General features: G+C 42.2%; 1 protein-coding gene across 6 annotated transcripts in view; it reads left to right on the top strand.

The window, feature by feature from the left end:
- Positions 1-630: 630 nt before the first annotated feature.
- Positions 631-21,594, top strand: part of fto (FTO alpha-ketoglutarate dependent dioxygenase) — a 131,824-nt gene continuing 110,860 nt past the window's right edge. For 2 of the 6 annotated variants that reach the window (XM_020592461.1, XM_020592464.1), the window contains exon 1: positions 632-787. In XM_020592461.1, the coding sequence (XP_020448117.1) occupies positions 698-787 (90 nt within the window). In that variant the 5' untranslated portion in view covers positions 632-697. Of the gene's footprint in view, positions 788-21,594 lie in introns of all 6 variants that reach the window. The other 4 variants (XM_020592460.1, XM_020592463.1, XM_020592459.1 and 1 more) reach the window with 4 other exon arrangements.

The following is a 21,594-nucleotide window of genomic DNA, read 5'->3' as shown; positions in this document are numbered from 1 at the left end:
GCATATAAGAGTTGAAGGAAGGTTGGCAGGACTTGAACTGGAGAATGTTCAAAGCATGATCGTTATTTTTACACATGAGATGAAAATGGTAATGCTTTTGTTTGACAAAAATGAGCAAGCATATGGAATATCCATTTTGAAGATATTTTGAAGAAAATATTTACTTTATGTTTTAAAAAAAAGTTTTCCTTGAAAATTTGATACAAAAATATTCTTGCACCTCTACAACAAATAACAGCATCAACAACAAAAATAATAATGATCACCTAGTATTACTAAAAAATAATATTCGTGTGTAGTAATAGTCTGTTTTTAAATATATTTTTTCAAATTGATTAATTTATTTTTCACAGCCATTTTAATAGGGCTCTACAACTTAAATCGCCGTTTTAAAACCATATTGAGCGGCATGTCTACAATTTGTAGCTCTGTACCTGCGCTGCACCTGCGCAGTGCACCAGTTAGAGCGTGCTGAAACTGCTTCCGCCTCGAGCACACAATTACTCTGGGATTTGTAGTTCTACTTGCTACGCTTTTATCATCTTCTTCAACAATTCCTTCAAAAAAAAAACATTATTCACAAAATCTCGTGACAATAAGACTCTGACTGAAATAACACAAAAGGGTGGCTAATACAACTGCTATTTCTAAAAAGAAAATAGCTTGGGGCACCATTATTCGGGTACTACAACAACCAATGTTCCTTCTAATGAAACCGAGGCAGTGTAAACACAACTCCAGGAACATGAAAAGATCGGCTGACAGTGAGGGGGAGAAGAGAAGAAAGGTATTGATAGCGTTTTTCTCCGTTAGGTCTGGCATATTTCTAAGCCCTGTTGCTCGTTGAATGTCTAATGCTCCTTATGTCATGTTGCTGGCTACATTTTGAAGGCTAGAAAGCCGCGAATGTCAGCGCATACCTCACCTTGCCTGTTTCCTTTATTGTGTTTTCCATTTTTGCCCCCAGTCTACCACATTGAAGAATTACAGTTACATTGAAACGGTGTTTTGTCACGTTATTACACTGCTGATAAGAAGCTGCAGCTTGCAAAATAACATCTTAGCAACATTCCATATCAAGTGGAAATGCCATATGAGTTACAATATGAGGATATTCGTCAGAGAATAATGAAAATCATGGCCATAGTTTAGGTTAGATATTAGCAGGCAATTAAAAAAAATAAATAAATAAAAACAGAAAAGCTGAATTCTGGGGTAATACTCTGGTGTGATTGCAACAGTGATAATAAAAGGCAAAATTGGTTTGTGGTATATCTCAGATTTGGCCAGCTGCCAGGCGAGCAGGCTACACATTGTTGAAGACTTTACAGTAAATAGAGTAGATAACAGGTGGTGCTGTGATGAACAGGAGAAATAATAACCTACTGACCGATGTTGGGTTAACTGCTCATAAAAATAGGCTCTTTAAATATGCCAGCTGCAGAGCCTCCAAATGTATGAAAGAGATGTGTGAAGGATTATTTTCACATAATGTGAATATAGATGGCTGTTGCCTGTGCAGGCTGTGTTTTTGTGATAAACTGGGCTTAATCAGGCTTTAACATACAGCATTAGTGTAACTTTTACCATTTGTTGATATACTAATGAGAAAGGAAGGAAAGGACTCTGCTGTGCCCAGAGCATTCTAGGCTGTGGTTCACCTACAGTCATAGTGTCTGTCTGTCTGCCTTTCTTCTCCTTCTCCTCTTATCTCCTGACTTGGATGCGTCTGCTGTGGCACATGTGTTTGGATCATGTTAGACAGCAGTGAAACTATGTAGGACGTGGTTCCTCCTGTTTATGAAAGCAGCATGGCGGCCAGATGAGCAGCTCAGAGAGAGAACTCATTCCAGCTGGCCCCCAGGCAGTCAGGCAGCACTGCACAGACCTAATTGCATAGCTTTCTTATTCTTTAGATATATAAAAGGATGAGCAAAAGGAACTGTAACTGCAAAATAACTAACTGATTGTAGAGGAACCAAGGAAGGAGTGCCATGCATTTTGGACAGGTTTTGTGCTCAGTGGCTGTATAATGATACCGTTATTATGATAACTGATAACTTGGATATAATGGCTGTCTTATTCAGTGAGCACATTTGTTTGCTGCACGAAGTGAGAGATGTAGTACGATGGGTCCACTGTCATTCTGAGTTAGAAAATGCAAGCGCCAACAGATTAGTGGCAAATGAATACAGAGTCGCCCTAGAAAATGCCGCCACAGCAAATCTACTGACTGGCATACTGACAGGTAGGATGCCATGTTTGGTATTATCTTAAGTGAAACAGAATCAGACAGCAGCCCACTGGCCCAGGAAGAATAACCCCACCTCAGCCACATTAATACATATTTTATTCAATTGAGCAATCTGAAATAATTGTAGTTTAAACATAAACTGGTGTATGGAGCCATCAGACATTGATTGACACAGTGTGTGCTTTGCTGTTTCAACTGGAAAAATGGCAGACTATTTGTTTGTGCATTGCAATAGATTCTCAGGTAGTAACATTTTTATGAGGTGCTTCCAAATAGCAACATTCAACTCCCATTGTACCTTAATGAATTGAAAACATTTCATTATGTTTTATCAGTCTTGTCATCACAGGATGAATTTCCACTCATGCCTTGGCAAGTGTGAAAACAGCTCTGACCCTGTCCCTTAACCCTGTGTTTTAATGCTGTCTTTGAAGCAAGCTTGCCATTTGGACAGTGATGACAAGTATAAACTGCTGTGTCGAAACAGGAAGTGTGTGTGAGCAGCAGGCTAAGTAATGATCACACAGGGTCACCAGATGTTGTGAGGTCCTGGGCTCAGCCCAGCCCATTGCTTAGCTCAGCCTCATTGGCTTGCTCGGGTTGTGGCACCTAGTGCAAGCTGTTTAGGGTATTTAATTTCTGAACACTCATTAAAATGGTTTGTGCTTCCCTTGGCAATTCAGTTAAATTAACAACTAGCGAGGTAAAAGCTGATTATGTGGCCACACATCCAGACATGGTTAATCAATTTACTCCCACAAAATGTTAGCTGGTGAATTAGTGTAAAGGAAACGATTTATGGCAACTAATGGTGACGTCCTGTCATGTCAGGCCTAGTGTTTTAGCAAGAGGGGGGTGTCACATTCAGCACATTCAGCAGCTTTGCACACTGCTGGCCATCTTTTTCTCCCTCTTAACTCAGGCTACATGCTGCTTGCTCTATTAATGAGCCAATAATGGAGAAATAGTGTTGGGTGCTGACATAAAACATGGGTATGGATACCTAAGGCAGGGTAGCACATAAGCTCTAACAGAGCTAGATTTACACCTCAGCTCTGTGCAGAATGGTAGAAAGGGGAACACTCGGCATGGGGGCTCTCACAGCTTCATCAGACCCCCACTAGTCGAACTGTGGAAAAGCCAGGGTTCAGAAAAATACAGCACTGGCAGATAATGATACCATTACACTAATGGAGCTGGCAAATGAAGGAGAACCCAGATGCCCTGCTTTATTACCGGAGGGGGTCATTTCCTCGCTGCATTCCTAATGGCTTGAGCATACAGTATTGATCAGGCTATCATGCTGCTAATCCTGTACAGAATTACTTATCGCTGGCTAGGTGTTGATCCACCACATGCCCTGCTCTGGCCTTGCCTCTGGATGGCAGCTGCGTGTCCAGCAGGGGCCAACTGGGCTGTTTATTCAGTCATGATTTAGGACCAAGCAGTGGTGGCGTCTGGGAGGTCTTCAGTGGTGGGCTGCCCAGTTCCATGTGTAAAAAAGGAGGCAAATGAACCTAACAGCTTTCATTTAATTAAGGAGCAGGCAATGATGTGGTTCCCCCCCTTTTTATGGCCCCACTGGCTGCTATGGAGCAGGAGAAAATGTGGGGCTAGTTGTCGTTTTCAGTAATTGTGTTGCACTGTAAATAAGAGCAAGTAGCTCGTGGGCCATCAGGGGCAGCAGAATGCAAGATTTTCACCAGGTCGTTGTCCCGAGTTAACTCAACTTCATTCTTGCTTCATGTGCATGAGAAACCCACATGCAATTATGTTTCTTTAGGTCTAACTATAGTGGATTTACCGGCTTCAGTTACTACAGTTAGAATAGTGATGTTATGTGAAAACAAGAAAAGATTTTCTAAATTATTCATGGTATACATTATTTTAAGTTGACTAGTGTAGCCTGGGCCCATCGTCATTACAAATGAACAGGGTCACCTTGCCCAGGGCTTCTGACCTGTTATATCCTTGGCCTCTTTATGGGGTCCCTGTGTGCATTAACATCCTCAGGCCACTGACAGCATGGCATCTTAGTATCAGCAGACCCCTCATGTCACCTCTGGCCTTGGCTAATCAAAGGGTTTACCTTAAGGGGGGCATTTAGCCCTGTTCGTCAGAGCCACTCCAGTAGCCATAAAGAAGTATTTATATATTTCCATCTGGAACAACCTGTCGTGGCTAGGGAAACTAGGTATTGATCCAGATATTTTGTCATTTCTTTCTGCGTGCACCATCAATATTGTGCAAACATCCGTCCACACAAGGGTTGACCTCAGCCCCAGCCTCTATTTTTTCTCCCATTGGAGTTCAATGATATACTATTCTGAAAAGTAAAATCAATGAATGAATATGAAGTTTTGGTGTGTAATATAGCACAGGCCCAAGGGCCCAAGTCTTTCATTGATTTGTTATGTGGGTGTTGGAGGTGGCTGATTAGTCTGCTGCTGAGCTTTTCCACTACATGCCTTTACCTTGTCCTACCTATTTGATCTTTGCCTCATATATTTAAACTAAGGTGTTTACAGATCAGCTTGGTTAGTCAGGCCTCTTTTTAAACAATTTCAGCCAACGTACTAAAGTTGTAATGCATTCATGATCTTGCACTGTTTGGTCAAGGAGTGTCACAGCTTGTATTAGGCTGAAATTAATGAGAGATGACATACAGTGTGTTTGTTGAAATGGGATTGATTCCCATATGTTGAACTTCATCTGTGATATAATTATTACATTCACTGATTATATGTCCTACAACCAGTGACATTTAAACAAAAGTGAGCTGTTTCCTGAAGTTAAAATGATGCACTGAGCTACTGTGCATTACCCATGAGATTGGTTCTCTCTTGATAACATTGTGTTATCAGCCATAGAAGGGTTAGATTAGCTACTTATGATCAATGCGAGAAACTCTGTGTTGTTCCTTCACTTCCTACCACCTTTTTATAGCAGGCTGTGTTGAATGCATGACATTGTAAAGGCGCACGGTGTCAACATTTGGTTTACATTTGGAAGAATATCAACTTTTATGGTCCTGTCTGCATTGCCTCAGGGTGCATGGCTAAGATGACTTGCCACAAACGCCCATGTGTGGCTGAGGACCTGTGATCTTACTAAACATGTAATTGAAATACCAGAGATAGTCTTTTGCTAGACATTACAGTTTGGTGCGACTGTGGGAATGAACTCTATAGTGAATCATACTGTAACTGGAAAGAGGTTTCATTTAAATACCAGCTGCTATCTACTCATCTCTAAGAAGTTGGCTGTGCATACGGCATTAGGAAAGATGTGACATAAAAAAAATTGTATCAGAGGCACAATGAGACATTTTTCCAGAGTTTCTACAAATATGAGGCAACATCGTGTCTTACACCCATGCCATCATGATTAGTTTTATTTCCTGTGAAGAATACAGTACTAGCAGCCTTACTCAGTGCAACTCTTTTTCCAAATCCCTTTCCAAATTCCTTGTGTGTGTAATATACTTGGCCAAAAGAAGTGCTTATCATTATCATTTCTCTTTTGGAAGCAGTCACTAGCATTGTCCAAACAGCCCTTGGCATTTCATGTGTCTGACAGCCCCTACAAAGCGCCTCGTATTAGTGTTGAGGCATTAGCCACAGATGTCTGTGTATTCACAAACAAGGTGGCAATGTGGATCATGCAAACTGGCTGACCAGATCAGCCGTCAGATTCAATGACATTACATCGAATGTGACCTGCCCAAGTAGGGTTCATCTGTCATGCATGTTCCTTGTCACAAGAGAGACATAGAATAATCAGTTCAATCAATAGATGGTGGTGGTGGCTCATTGGACTAGTGCTGAATAAACATGGGAATGACCCCATCACCTCGTACACTGAGACTAGAGCCTCCAGGGGATTCATTAGCCACTTGAGGCTATGATCTGGGTGAGTTGTTATTTTCCATTTCTATTTGTTTGGCATTCTGGTAGTGTGTGTGTGTGTGTGTGTGTGTGAGGCATGTGTATATTAATTTCTATACATACAGTATGTGTATGTGTGTGTTGAGGTTGCTTTTGGTGTGATACAAAAAAAAACATAATACATAAGTGAAAAAAATATTTTAAGTAAGTTATCTTAGGATCATGTATATTGGAAAGATTAACAGTTACAGAGGTAAAATTGCATCAGACCTTTTCAGCTTCTAAAGCAAAAAAATATCAATAATAATCAGTGCTACCCATCCTTGCTGTCTCCACATATTGCTAATTTTAGCTAACTCTAATAAAATTATTTCATTATGCATAGCCACCTGCATATGACAAGGCTGTCTTCAGGCTGTTTATTTGTGAATTTAGTTCCCATTGTTGTGACCCACCTTTCCAATAAAATGAATGTTCTTACAGCTGTGGTAGTTGCTCGACATCTGGTTTCAATGAGAAGTCCAAAGCCTTTCATTCAGAAACTGCAGGAGACCGGGTTTACAGGTGCCATAAATAGTAACTGTTAAATTGATCATCATATTTCTTTTGAAGAAGTGTAAGTAATGAAAGTGCGTTAAAATGCCATTTAGAATATTGCTTTGTAAAATACAGGGAGTGCCTCATTTAACCAAAGCCAGGTATTAGCTTTGCTATTCGCTTAGTCAGCCAGAGGTGCACTTGGCCTACTCTAATAACCACCACAGATACCATAGCTACAACCCCAAATCAGAAAAACATGGGAGGTTATGTAACATCAAAATTAAAACTAAAAGTAGTGGTTTGTAAAACATCTGTGTCCTGTATTACATTGAAAACAACATCACAACAAAGCAGCACATTATTTGATGTGATGCCTCATCAATTTATTCTTTGTTCAAAATAAACACATTTCAATTCTGATGTCTACAATACATTGTAAAACAGATTGGGACAGTAAAGCGTTTACCACGGTGTGATGTTGCCATTCCTTTTCACAACATTTAAAAGACGTTTAAGGACTGAGGACACCAAGTGATTAAGTGTGCCAGGTGTAATTTTGTCCCATTCTGCCTGCAATCAAGTCTCAAGGTGTGCAACAGTCCTGGGTCTTTGTTGACACAATTTGCATTTCAAGGTGCATCACACATTCTCTATTGGGGACTAGGTGGGGACTGCAGGCAGGTCAGTCCAGTACTCACACAATTTTCCTCCCCAGCCAGGCCTTGGTAATGTGCGGTATGAGGTTTGTGCATTATCTTGTTGAAATACGCATGGGCTTCCCTGGAGAAGATGTCGTCTTGAAGGCAGCGTATGTTGCTCCAAAATCTCTATGTATTTTTCAGCATTAATGATGCCATCACATAAATAAGTTACCTTTGCCAAGGGCACTGACACAACCCCAGACCATTACAGACCCTGGCTTTTGGACTTGTTGCTGGCAAGAGACTGGATGGCCCTTTTTGTCTTTGGTCCGGAGCACACAGTGTCCATTCTTTCCATGAAATACTACCTGAAATACTAATTCATCTGACCACAGTACACGTTTCCACTGTATGATGGCCCATCCCAGAAGCCTCTGAGTCCAACGAAGTCGACTGCACTTCTGGACACTGTTGACATAGGGCTTCCTTTTGGCACAGTACAGTTTTAAGCTGTACTTATGGATGTAACTATGTATTGTACTGCTTGACACAGGTAATCCTAAGCCCATGTGGTTATATTGCTTATAGAAGAGTGGTGATTCTTGATGCAATGCCGTCTCAGGGAATGGAGCGCATGGTCATCCAGCTTAGGCTTGTGCCCTTTCCCCTTACACTTACACTCCTTGAATCTTTTAGTTATGTTATGCACTGTAGAGGGTGGTGCACATGACGCGGTGGTTAGCGCTGTTGCCTCACAGCTAGAAGTTTCCAGGTTTGAGCCTTTCTGTGTGGAGTTTGCATGTTCTCCCTGTGCCTGTGTGGTTTCTTTCTGGGTACTCCAGCTTCCTCCCACAGTCCAAAGACACGCAGCTTAGGTTGATTGGTGACTCTAAATTGCCCCCAGGAGTGACTGTGTATCTAGCCACAGGGGTATCACGCCAGCCCGGATAAATAGAGAGGGTTGTGTCAGGAAGGGCATCTGGCCTAAAAAAAAGTGCCAAATTTACTCACGTGAATCGGATTCGCTGTGGTTACCCCTAAGGAGAACAGCCAAAAGTAGAGTATTATACTGTAGAGGGTGACATATCCAAATCCCTTCTTGCCTTTCTTTGAGGAACATTGTTTTAAAACATTTCAATATTTTCCCACACATACTGTATGTTGGCATCTAAATCGTAAACATGTCTCTTACGCCTCATCCCAACCAGACTGCTCAAAGATGTTTTACCCCTAATCAACATATCTACATTAGATCTGATCATCCTCTTTCTATTAACAGGCTACATTCCACAGGCTTTTCAGGTTGCTGTTGCAAATCAATTATATGACCACCTTCACAATAATGATTTGTTTGAAGATTTTTAGTCTGGTTTTAGAGTCCATCATAGTACAGAAACTGCACTGGTGAAAGTCACCAATGATCTCCTCCTAGCTTCAGACAAAGGACTCGTCTCCATACTTGTCCTCTTAGTTCTCAGTGCTGCTTTTGACACTATTGATCACAGCATCTTATAACAGACTAGAACATTATTATTGGGATTAAAGGAACTGCAATAAGTTGGTTCAAATCTTATTTATTAAATAGATTCCAGTTTATGTTAATAATTAATCTTCCATGCAGGCTAAAGTTAGGCTTGGTATCCCATAGGGCTCTGTGCTATGTCCAGTTCTCTTCATTTGTATATGCAGGCAGTATTATCAGGAAACATGGCATAAATGTCCATTGCTATGTAGATGATACTCAGTTATATTTGTCTATGACCACAGATGAATCAGATCAATTGGTCAAACTTCAGTCATGTCTTAAAGACATAAAGGCCTGGATGGATTGTAATATCTTACTTTTCCACTCAGACAAAACCAAAGTTATTGTACTTGGTCCTGAAAACCTTAGAAATCTGCTATCTAACTATATAGTTACCCTAGATGACATAGCTCTTGCCTCCAGTACTGCTGTGAGGAAGCTTGGAGTCATTTTTGACCAGGATATGTCCGTTAAATCACACATAAACGAAGTCTCTAGAACTGCCTTTTTTCACCTGCAAAATATTGCCAAAATCAGGAACATCCTGTCTCAAAGTGATGCTGAAAAACTGGTCCATGCATTTGTTACTTCCAGGCTGGACTACTGTAACTCTTTACTATCAGGATGTCCCAATAATTCCCTAAAAAGCCTCCAGTTAATTCAAAATGCTGCAGCCAGAGTACTGACAGGAACTAGCAAGAGAGATCACATCTCTCCCATATTAGCTTCTCTCCACTGGCTCCCTGTAAAATTCAGAATAGAATTTAAAATCCTTCTCCTAACATTCCATTCCCTTAATGACAAGGCTCCATCGTATCTTGAAGACCTCATAGAGCCTTATCATCCTAACAGAGCACTTCGCTCTCAGAGTGCAGGTTTACTTGTGGTTCCTAGAGTCCACAGAAGTAGAATGGGAGGCAGAGCCTTTAGCTATCAAGCTCCTCTCCTATGGAACCAACTCCCAGTCTCAGTTCGGGAGGCGGACACCCTCTCTACCTTTAAGATTAGACTTAAGACTTTCCTTTTTGATAAAGCTTATAGTTAGGGCTGGATCGGGTGACCCTGAGCCTTCCCTTAGTTATGCTGCTATAGGCCTAGGCTGCTGGGGGGCCCCATGATGCTCTGAGCTCTCTCCTTACCCCCATGTCCTCTCCTCTCCTCTCCTCTCATCTATATGCTACCGTTACGAGTCACTAACTTTGTATCTCCTCTCTCCTGTAGTGTGTCCTCTCTCTCTCCCTGTACCTTTTTGCGGGTATTTATTGTTGCATTTGATTTTTCTTGTTGCGTTTCTTTTCTCTCTCCTCTATCCACTCACCCCAACCAGTTGAGGCCACCCAGGAAGAGCCAGGGTCTGTCGGAGGTTTCTTCCTTTAAAGGGAGTTTTTCTTCCCCACTGTCGCCAAGTGCTTGCTTAAGGGGGATTTGTTGGGTTTTCCTCTATAATAATAGTGCTAATAGTAAGGTCTAGACCTTACTTTGTAAAGTGTCCTGAGACAACTTTTGTTGTGATTTGGCGCTATACAAATAAAGTTGAATTAAATTCAATATTAACTGCCGATCCTCTGCACACCTTTGCTCCTAAAGGAGCTTTGCTTGGCCTTTCCTGGATTCCAATATTAGACATTAGCTAATTTAAGCCCTGCTTTTCTTAAAGTTCCACTCCAGAGGCATTTTAATTTTTATATTTGCGTATAAAAATTCTCTGCTATAACCAATATATAGTCTAACACAGATTTTCCTCAAAAAAAAAAGTTCATTGAACCTTTGTAATAGGCCTCAACATTTGTCCCTCATTTTGCATTACTAGATCTATGAATATTCAGATGTGCAAAGGTATTTGCTATTAATACTACCGTCCCATAACATTTTTAGGCATATCATTATCTTTTTATCTCAGTTGATCCTAAATGTAGCATTAATCTAACGTTAGTAGTTAACACAGAAGCATGCTGTCAGCACTTGGTTCAACAGTGAGCCAAGCCTAGTCTTCCCTGTCTTATATCTATGCTTTGCTGTTAATTCTCCAGCAGCTGTAAGTGTCTCATACTGTCTCGTAACGTTTGATAGTATGTCGGTTTCTTTTTATTTTGCTCTAGTAATAGAGAATCTGATGATTGCTGTTTTTAGTAGAAGCTAAGTTAACCATTAGCAGGAGGGTATCCATTAGCTTCAGCAGTAACCCAAACTTAGCTTAGTTATAAAACGGTAGGTAGCCGCAGGTCTCATAGCATATGTTAACAGAAGACCGGGAGCTTGTGTTATTAGCAGCTGATTAACTGCAGCATTCAGGCTGCTACCACAAGCCAAAACTGTAGCTAACAGGCTGTAAATGATAGTAGGTGTCAGAATCAGAATCAGCTTTATTGACCAGGTGTGTCGGACACATGAGGAACTTGAGTCTGGTACATCGGCTCTCAGTGTGTATGTACATATCCCCATGCAGGGGGCATGTAAACAGTAAACCAGCATAAGGCTGTGTATTATAACAAAATAAGCAGTATTAACAAGCAACAAACTGTGCAAACAATGCAGAATAAGCAGTATAAACAGGCAGTAAACAATAGAGACACACAAAGGAATGCTCACTGAAATGAGATAATAGGAATAAAAACAAGAGTACTTAAAACTAGAGACCTGTACAAATCTGTATAATCTGTATGAGGTATATTTACAGGTATTGCACTGAGGTTTATTGTCCAGTCATACTGACGTCAGTTAAGTGTTCATCAGAGTGACAGCCTGGGGGAAGAAAGTGTCCCTGTCCCCTTTCCAATAGTGGAACGTCAGCTCTTTCCTGAGAGCTTGTGTGTGTGTCTCACACCATCTCACAATTGTAGCTAAACAGTAATTATATAAATTGAGTAAAGAAGCTCCAGGGTCCCGTTTATATTCAAATACTGTGCACTCCAGCATATTTGCTGTCAACATATACGACTTTTGCTGGCTGCTGAGCCCAGAGGTTTCAGGTTTCTCCTGAGCTCCAAATTTGTGGCATCACAAATCCAACCTATTGTAGCCTACAAAAACCTCAGATTTTTTTGGGAGGTAACAGCAAAGGAATCTGAAAACAGCCTGTTAGTAGTAAACTATGCACCTGCAACATTCAGTATAGTGGAGGGATGCTATTTATTGGAAATATGGAAAAAAAACACATTTTTGAGTGGAGTGGGTATTTAAACTAATGAAAGACAAAAATACTAAAGATGATTTGAAAAAAGATTTTTATGCCTTATTACTTCTGGTGCTTTGAGTCACTGCTTCCACCCGTGGACATTAGCAGCCACACCAGCTTCCAGTGTGGAGTAGGTGTTCCTGGTTTTCCTGGATTTGCTTTCATAGAGCTTTTTGCATCGCTTGTTCCAGCATTTACTCCTCATCAAGTCTTTGAGAAGTGTCTGCTTACTTCAGGTAGTCTGTTCATGTCTCAGTGATTCTTCCACTGAGCCCCTGCTGTTTTTTCTTCATCAGCCTAACTTCTCCTTGCATATGCGAAGGCGCCAATGACAGCTTGACTGGCATGCTGTCAAAAAGGCGATGCCTTTCCAATAGTGGAGCATCAGCTCTTTCCTGAGAGCTTGTGTGTGTGCATGTTGATCTGTGTGTGTGCGTGTGTCGAAAAGTGGGGGTATTGTCAGGACGTGACCAGCACTCTTTGCATGTTCTTCTTGAGACAGGTGCTTGTGGGCGAGCACTGGTGCATGACAGTTGCCTTTCATCGCTGTCTTCTCTACACTTAACCCCTGACCAGCCCTCCCTCCTTCCTCTTCCTCATCCTCTTCTCCTCTGTCCTCCCTCCCTCTTTCTTCCACATCTGACCTCTTCTCACGGCACTTTCCTTGCCCACCCTGAATGATGGACTATGAAGGCTGGTGGGCAGGTTGTGCTTTCTATGTGGTGTCGGTGTGGTGCGGCAGCCTAATACTGTCAGACCATGGAAACCCAGCTCTCCAGACTGAACCGAATGCATGCCTGCACACACTCACACCACAACTTTTTGTTCAATAGTGCGTAATTCCATCCACCAATGCTGTCAAACGTGATCAAACGTGCATAAAGAAAGGAGCCCCTTGGCTGTATGCCATCTTCTCTCCTCCTATCATAATGTAGGCAGATTTTCCCTCCTCTGCCTGTTTCTTCAGCTCTGTTTATTCAGATGAGCCTGACTGGGGGGCAGCGGGTCACATCCACTTGGCTGGCTAAAACGGTCCTGAATTGTGGGTTGTCTCCAGTGAGATGGAGAGAGAAAAAACACAAGGTGAGGTGAGGGAGGGCTGCTCAGCGGTCGTGTCAATGCTTTTTACAGGGCTCTCTGAGTGTGTGTGTGTGCGCGCGCCATCGCGAGTTTAGGGATTGGGGAGTTTGAGGGTTCAGTTGTCAACCCCTGTGTCATGCTTGCCCTAGCCCTGTTGTGTAGAGTGCATCCACTGTCATTTGTTGGCGGACTGTTTGAAGTGAAGTGAGCCACAGAAGCATAACAAGCAGTCAGCACACTGTGAGCTCTCAGGTGCTTTCAAGTACCATACAGTCATTTAAAAGTACAAACTCATACTCGGCAAGAACCTAGTCCCTTATTAATTTGACATCACATAGTCTGTGTCTTAATGTAGTTTGCCTTATGTTTTAGGGTTGGCTTTTTTATCTCTATCATAGCTGTCTTTGCTGAATGTAGAGACTGATCCAGATGTTTTCTATAGAACATATTTAGTTTTGTGTTTTGTTCTTTGAGCTTCATTATGTTAAGTGAAGTAGGTGGATTAAAGTCATCCAACCAACTTTTGGCAAGTCATACTGTACAGCTTTTGGTTTTAATACAACATTCATTTTGTACTTCCAAATGTGATGAAGTTTATTCCAGTGTGTGTGTGTGTTTGTCATTGTGGGTGTATGAGTGTGCTTCATCTGACATGCATCTCCCACATTCTCTCCACTATGGAAAAACAGCAATGGTTAAGACTCGTTAAACTTGTTGTTGGAGTGTCAGTGAAGACATGAGCAGAGCACACACCATGAGCTTAATCCAACTACAGCTCGTATGCCATACTGCAGCTACACCCGCTATCTGCGAGCGAGTGGACCCCTTCCTCACAGCCATTGTCATATATAGGGGGCATTGTCACATATGAGATGGACTCATGTAAATGCGATGACAGGCTAGTGTCTCGATTGACTGACAGCACAGAGGGATTGGGCTAATCTGAGAGGCTGATTCGAGGCACACAACAGTTCAGTTGTCCCCATAACTCCCGAGAAATAGACAGCTTCAGCAGACTTATCTGTGTTTGTAAGTCCTTCTGCTGCGCTGGGATGACAATAGGGATTAGTGCCAAGGTTCTTTAAACAGCTTTTTTTTTTTATTTTATTTTTGGGGGGGGCTCTTATCGGCATTTTGGCAGGGTGCTGCAGCAGCCAGTTTTTCTTGACTGTCAATTAAAGAGGGGATCATTAACTTCAAGGGTATAAATGTTCTAACACTGGTATTACGTTGGGAAGCTAAGTCGCTGACAGATGTTCCAAGTTTAATTCTCCACTTGTTTTTTTTTTTGTCCTTTAATTAATTTATGTATCACTGCTCAGGTTTTAAATATTTTCCCTCCTGTCTGCTCTTTGTTAGCCTGTAATCTCAGTTACCATGGCAGTCACAAGGACGAGTGGGCCTTGTCACTCGCCTGTGTTTCTTATGAGGTTCCATTGTCTAATGTATTCTATATCATCCAAACTGAAAGGTAAACAGTATCTAATGGTGTGTGTGCTCCTGGCAGCGCTGGAGAGCAGCATGTCCGCTTCTACTTCTCCAGGCTTTTTAGGAGGACCCAGTTGCTTAGAGTGGTGCTTGATAAAAACAAAATAACTTCAGCTTGTATCTCTGTACATGTGTGTGTGTTTTGTTTACCTCAAAAAAAAAAAAAAGTAGTGTGCTTCTTCGGGTGTTTCTTTTGGAAGCTTTGTGGGTGGCTGTGAAGCATGTGTATGACAACTGTGGTTGAAATTTTCTGACTTACAGTAGAGCTGCGATGGGGTACAGCAAGGTGTATATTGTAGGTAGCCACACAGAGAAAGAAAGAAAACTAGAGGAGAGATGTTAAGTAGAGTGGGAGAGAGATAGGCGACAGAGACTGCTAATGGGCAAACTGTCTTCATCCACCGCTACTGCCATCACCACCACCACCACCGCCCTATTCTCTCATGACAGCTCTTTTCCTTTGTTCTCCCCCATGGCCCACTCTCTGCCGGGGATTCGTGACAAGTTTTCGCGGGCTGATCAAACGCTGCGGTGACACCTGATTAGGATATAGCGTGTGTTTACGGTCATGCATGGCGAGGACCCCCTCTTCTCAGACAACAAGGGAGACTTCACCTTGAGTAATTAAATTTGCACCTGCAATGCCAGCTGTGACAGCCACTGGAGGGGTGCATTTATTTATGTCACTCCATACATACTTCCTGTGACGCTCATGGAGGCTGAGTTTGCACTAGCTCCTCTGCTTTCCTGCAGTGTGGGCTTCTCCAATGGCCATCTTTATTGTGTTTGTATCTGTCGTGATGTTGCGGGGTGGGTGGATGAGTCCTCCACCATGGAGAACGATGATTGTACTTGCAGTTGTGGAACTGCTTCATGTAACACTGTTCAGCAGCAATGAAGGGAGGAAGACAGACTTGCCCAATCACTAAATCTTACTGTATGCCAAGGTTCCAATTACTTGTGTACTATCATGGCTGTCAAAATTGCAAAATATTTTTATTTTAATATTTTGTCTTATAATTTTAATGACTTCCAGATGTGGTTTTGGATTATTTTCCTGAGCATTGCTCTTCTTTAAAGTGGCAAAATGAAATGTGCAGTTGACTTAGATAGGATAGCAGGTGGCACAGCTTGCTATATCAAATGAACCAGCATGATTATAGAGAGGGAAAGTATAAAAAATAAAAAAACTTGGTTAGTTTTATGAAGTATCATAGTTTTAACTACCATAGTTTTTAGTGGTAGTCAGTGAATAGTCTGATTTAATTAGGGTCAATTCTGCATGCTAACTAAAACACATTTAATTTTGTATTATCTGCTGTGTGTCTTTTTAAAATGGATGTGATTTGTCTGTTCATCCCCCAAAGTGTACATATTCAATTATGCACTGATGTGTGTACATATGTGTGCTTGTACATGATCTGCCTCTCAGTCCGTGCATGTGTATCTATCTAAATCAGTGTTGAGAGTGTACAAGGCCACAGCTAAAGTGAGCAGGACATCAGTCACCCAGTGGGAGGAGACAGGCCCTGGTAATTTGTGGCTCACGCTCTCTCTCGCTGCCTCTGTCTCTCTACAACAACCACCACCACCCCATCCCTAATCCTACCCCCCCAGCCTCAAATTGACCAGGCTCAACTGCTGGTCATGCTGTATTACATGGGTTAGATGAAGTAATTATTTCTAGGCCACTGACTACAAGCAAGATTAATAGTTTTTGAAACGGCCATAATGGAGGCCTGACCCGCCATGACATAAGCATTATTTCAAGCTCACCTCCACTCTCATCCCTCTCACCTCTGGGTACCGGCAGAGTGTGATTTATACCTGGGCTAATGAGAGGAGGGGCCCTAGAAGCCCAGGGCCCCCAGCCTACTAGTGCAGTGTTATGGTACGGTTATGCTCAATGCACTGGCCATGGCGTGCACCATCTGTGACATCAACACAGAGCCAGATCTGTTTATACTCCTGCTTGTGGCACTCTTGACTCTCTGCAGTCTTCTCCTAAACTATATGTGTTGCTGCAGAGGGGGAAAAAAACACAATCTATCTAACCTTAACCCGCTGGAATAGCAGTAGAAGGATAAATCTGTAGCTAATTAGCCGGCTAGTTAGCCAGCAGATATCGGACCTACCGAACAGCTGAATGAAGCTGAATGAATGCTTGTGTGGTAGACAACATGTGTTTCAGCTTTCTACCGGCACACCGAGCCATAGATGTCTGTATAGGCTTGTACTGAATGTTTGGAAAGAGGGACCTGCTCATACACCCTTGCCCCCAGCCTATCCATTTCCTGTTTGGCATGCCTCAATTTCCAAATATTGAGAGGTGCTAGACCTGGCAAAACAATACCAGTGTGCACCGCGCGCCACCAGTTGTGACATAATCCTGGGCACCTGGGTGCGAATGGCGAATATAAATAAAGTGTTAGAGGCCTGTGGAGTCACTTGAGAAAGGCTGATGTGAGTGTTTGAGTTTTGGAAATAATTTGATTGAATGTCGTCATTTTACTCTATGTTGAAATTTGACTTGAAACTTGAATGGTTTAGGCTGCAGTCTGAAGAAGTTTGTCTCTGAAAGAATAGAACAATGTGCTGCTGATATTGAAAGCTTTTGTTCTTGGTCACTTCATCCATCCATCCCCTTCCCTGATACTCTGGAACCTGTAACAAACCTTAAGGCCCAGAGAAGCTGGAAACTTGTCACTAGGTGGCACTTGGACATCATGTTATTGTATGCTCTCTCCATTCACCCTACCATGCTCCTCTTCTCCCTCTCCCTCCTTTCTTGCCTTTCTCACTTCCTCCCTCCCCTCAGTGCTAAGATGTCAGGATGTTTTATTTTTATTGGATGAGGACAGTGTGTAATGCATTCACCTCCATTCCTGCCAGCTGTTAAATGCCCCAGAACATGGTCTGGGCAGGCTCCACCCCGTTAACCCCTCTGATTGGCTGTAATAATTAGCAGAAGTGAACAGTAACCATGGTGCCTGGTGAGGGTTTGGAACAGCTTGCGACTCCCTTATATGTACGTGACAGAATGTTCCATTCTGCCTGGGCTTAAGTGTCTTGGGTCTGGCCCAACTTGGCCACATCCCTCCTGACTTGAGTGTCTTTTTGAGTTTTAATATTAACCCTCAACTTAAGCAAATGCATGCAGTGTGGCACCAGCAATTACATTTTCAAACGACTGCGTTTGTAAACCTCCAGGATGTTAATCTGTCACCACTGAAGCTATTGGGGAAAGTGAAAAAAGGATTAAGATACTCAATTCCTGGTAGAATATTTCCCTTTGTTCAGTAAGAGTGAAGTAAAAATAAATAAATGAGGTGGTCTCTCAAGCAAGACAAGTGGTGTCTGTTATACTTCAGGATTTGGCTAATGCCATTATAGCAAACACATCTGCTTCAGGATTCCAGGTAGACACGCTGACAGTCGTGATGATATTTGGTCCTTAATTTAATTTTAATCTGAGGTTGCATCATAATGCTAGTTTATGTGGGTCAAAAACTACATGAGATAGAATTAGACCTGTCCTAGATGTTCAGTCCACATCTGTTTTACACCATATGCTTCTCTAGTGGTTTATGTGATTGTCTGCATTTAACTTAGGCCAGTGCTCCAGCTTGTTTGTAATACCATGTCAAAAAATTCATTGTCAACAAATAATTAAAGTGGTTGTCCTAGCTGCCTGCCGGAAATCAAACCAAACCAAATCAAAACATGATATAGCTGATAAAACAAACGCATAGCAACTAGTCACATTTTGATAATTAGGCAACTTGAACCTGCTTTTGACAAAATGGGCAGATTTTCTTTATTTTCAGTGTTTTTGGATCTTATATTTTTTGTCTTAAAAACGGATGGAGGTATTTTAGTGAACATGACACACAGCAGAGCCAATTGTAAAATATCCTGAAATGTTTTGTCAAGCAACATACAGGATCAAATCTTGTGTTTAGCATAAAGTTATAATATACTACATGATAATTGTCATAGCTGTCAGCCAATTCTGCACAGTACAGTTGTCATAGCCCCTCATTTACCCTTGACTCTCAACCCCTCAGGTCGGATTGCACATCATCTTTATCCCAGATGAAGTACCAGACTCGGTAGTGTCAGAAGACGATCTAATATGTAGCCGAAAGGACACAGAGCTGGGAAGCCATCGTTATTTGAAGAGGTTGCTTGTCATATGATGGGTTTGATCAGCCTGTGCGGTGGTACACAGAGCTGGGTCTTTGCACTGTCTAACAGTGGTACTGGATTAGAGACACAAGCCACTTCTACCATGATCAGTCACTTACACATGGAGACATGAAGCAGGACTGAAATCCTCCATGCACACTTCATTCACATCTTCGTCAAGCCTACTGTATGGAAATGAGGAACACTGCTGTTGACAAAGATAGTTCATGCCTGTTTTTAAAGTGATTTTTGATACTTTATTGTAGAACTAAAGGTATATAAAAATAGAAGCTGTAGTAATACAGCTAATACCTTGGTGTTAAATAAAGAACCAGGGTTCGTTGCTCTATAGCTGCCTGACCTGCCGGAATGCTACTGATCTGTGACATGTTGAGATAATGGCAGTGTGTGTGAAGAGCCTGGCTCTACACCTTTCAGACACTGTGTATGGCTAAGTGCTATTGAATTGTTTATTGTCACAAATCACAAACCTTTCGATGGCCAGGTGTGACCATTGTACATTTGCTCATCCATCCATGCAGCTGCTCTGGCCTGAGTGATGCGTTGGTCCGCTGGGCTCTGAGTAGCACAGCGCCAGTCTCTGGAGCTGGGGATTTTAAACGCTCCACCTGCTTATTGATCTCTTCTGCCCCACAGAGCCAGCCAAGCTCGGGCTAGAAAAAGAGAAAGGGAGAGGGAGAAGGAATGATGCAGAGGGTAAGGGCAATCCAGTGGCTGCAGTCATCTGGTTCCTAGGTCTGTCCTTGACATTACCTGTGGGACAGTCCTGGAGGATGCCTCTTGTCCTCACTGCAAGCCTCACATCTAGTCCCTACAGCTAGCCGGCACTCCCCCTGGGCCAGGCGGCACTTTGCACAGTTGTATTGATTTTTTGGAGGGACAGGAAAAGTGTGGCTGGGGTTTGAGAGTGAATGAGGGAGGGAGGGGGAAATGGAGACTGGAGGGAGCTTTCTAAAGCACTGACTTCTCCTTGACTGCACCTCAAGACACGTCTACCCTGATAGAACAAATCAGTGGCCCTGGTGCATCGATGAAAACTGCTAATCACAGTCTTTCAGTCAGTGCTCTGCTCTTTCCTCCCTCCATCTCTCTCTTCCTCATTTTATCACTCTTTCTCTTGACTTCCCTTCACTGAACTGGACTGTGCCTTAATACCAGGGGACTGTGTCTGCATTAATACCAGCTGTTCCACATGGACAACAGCTGACCTCATGAAAGCATGTTGTAATTTGTAGGTGAAAACTAAAAAGCCTTTCTTGATCAACATAATCTTAATGGAAACATTATGGCCCGGCCTCAAACTAACAATTAAGGCACATTGTAGCCACTTTCATAGAACTGGGACGGCGTGACTGGCAATCATAAGGATCCTAGTTTGAATACTGTATTGGGTGTAAAGCTCAGAATGCCTTCGAACAAGTTGTTTAACACCCAGGTGTCCAGTAAAGAAGAGAGAAACTTTTTCTTGTCCAGCAGAAATGTGTGTGAAATTGAGTATGAAGCAGCTAGTATGTTTCTGATAAACAGCATGCTCAGTCTGTGTCTCCCATATAAATCAAAAAGTTTTTGTAAGGCATACATTGACAGACCTCTTAAATCGTCCTCTTCTCTTTCTCTTCGTTCCCTCTCTTCTTCTCTCCAGATTTGACACTTGCTAAAGGTCACAGAAACATCTTTGAGGTGTAGATAAGTGTGTAATAGATGTTGACGCCACAGACACATTGAAAAGCACTTAAACAGAGTGGCCATGTCCCAACCTGTGTGTGTCTGGCTTCATACATTTGTAAATACTTTTGAATGATTGATCTGGAAACCTGAGTTTCTCTGTAGGCCTGTCAGGTGCAGTGAGAGAGATGGAGAGTTCAAAAAACAGATGAGGTCCAATACCTTTTTTCTTCTTCTTCTCTGTCTTTCTCACCCACCTGCACTCATACTTTCTACCTGACAAGAAAACCCTGGGATGACTGGAGAAATAGATGGATGTACATATGTGTGTGAGAAAGTGTACATGGCTCACAAACAGAGAACAGGACAGACCGTTTGATTTTAGTGGAACACTGTGTGTGTGTTCCTCTACCTTATCTTCCATGTGTGACATTTTTCAAATGTGACTGGATGCCAATAAAGGTGGTCACATTGTGTGTGTGTTTGAGTGTGAGACTAATTAATGACTGGCAGCAGTCCCCCACAGCTCTGGTAACGTGCTTATATCAGTGTTATAAACAGGGCGTGAAAGGTCTGCCCAGCGCCAGCCCTTTAAATGACTGACCTCTTGTTCAGGTAGATGGATGGAAATGTTCAAATATTAATGATCACATCCCCTGCTGACCTGTTGTGAGGTGAAATGAGCAACACAACCTTCAGTCTGTAACAACAATTAATATGCTAGAGCTGGCCTGTCTGCCATTTGTCATCACTTACCCCACCTGCAGACCCTCAAAGAACACATGCTGAACATGTATACACACTGTTCACTTCAGTGATTTGATAAGATATGCAGCATTTAATAGTGTAGCATTCGTTTCCATTAAGAGAAAAAGAGCTATTCTAAATGAAAAACAAAAGACAACAAAAGGTTTCTGAACCTTACTAACTGAATGTAATCAAAACTTTGCAGGGTTTTTTTTGCGGTGTGTCCACATGAGAAATGTTAAGAATTATGTTGTTAATAACTGACATAAACATCCGATCCATTTTGTTTGCACAAGCTTGGGTGGACTACAAGGCATTAAATGTGATGTGCGAATGTGGGCTAGACCTACAAGCCAAATTGAATCTGTAAGCACATCTTGGGA

Source organism: Monopterus albus, unplaced genomic scaffold (genome assembly GCF_001952655.1).
Source record: "Monopterus albus unplaced genomic scaffold, M_albus_1.0 scaffold17.1, whole genome shotgun sequence".
In the NCBI taxonomy this organism is placed as follows: domain Eukaryota; kingdom Metazoa; phylum Chordata; class Actinopteri; order Synbranchiformes; family Synbranchidae; genus Monopterus; species Monopterus albus.
The sequence above is the reverse complement of the archived record's forward strand: the minus strand, read 5'-3'. Positions and strand labels throughout refer to the sequence as shown.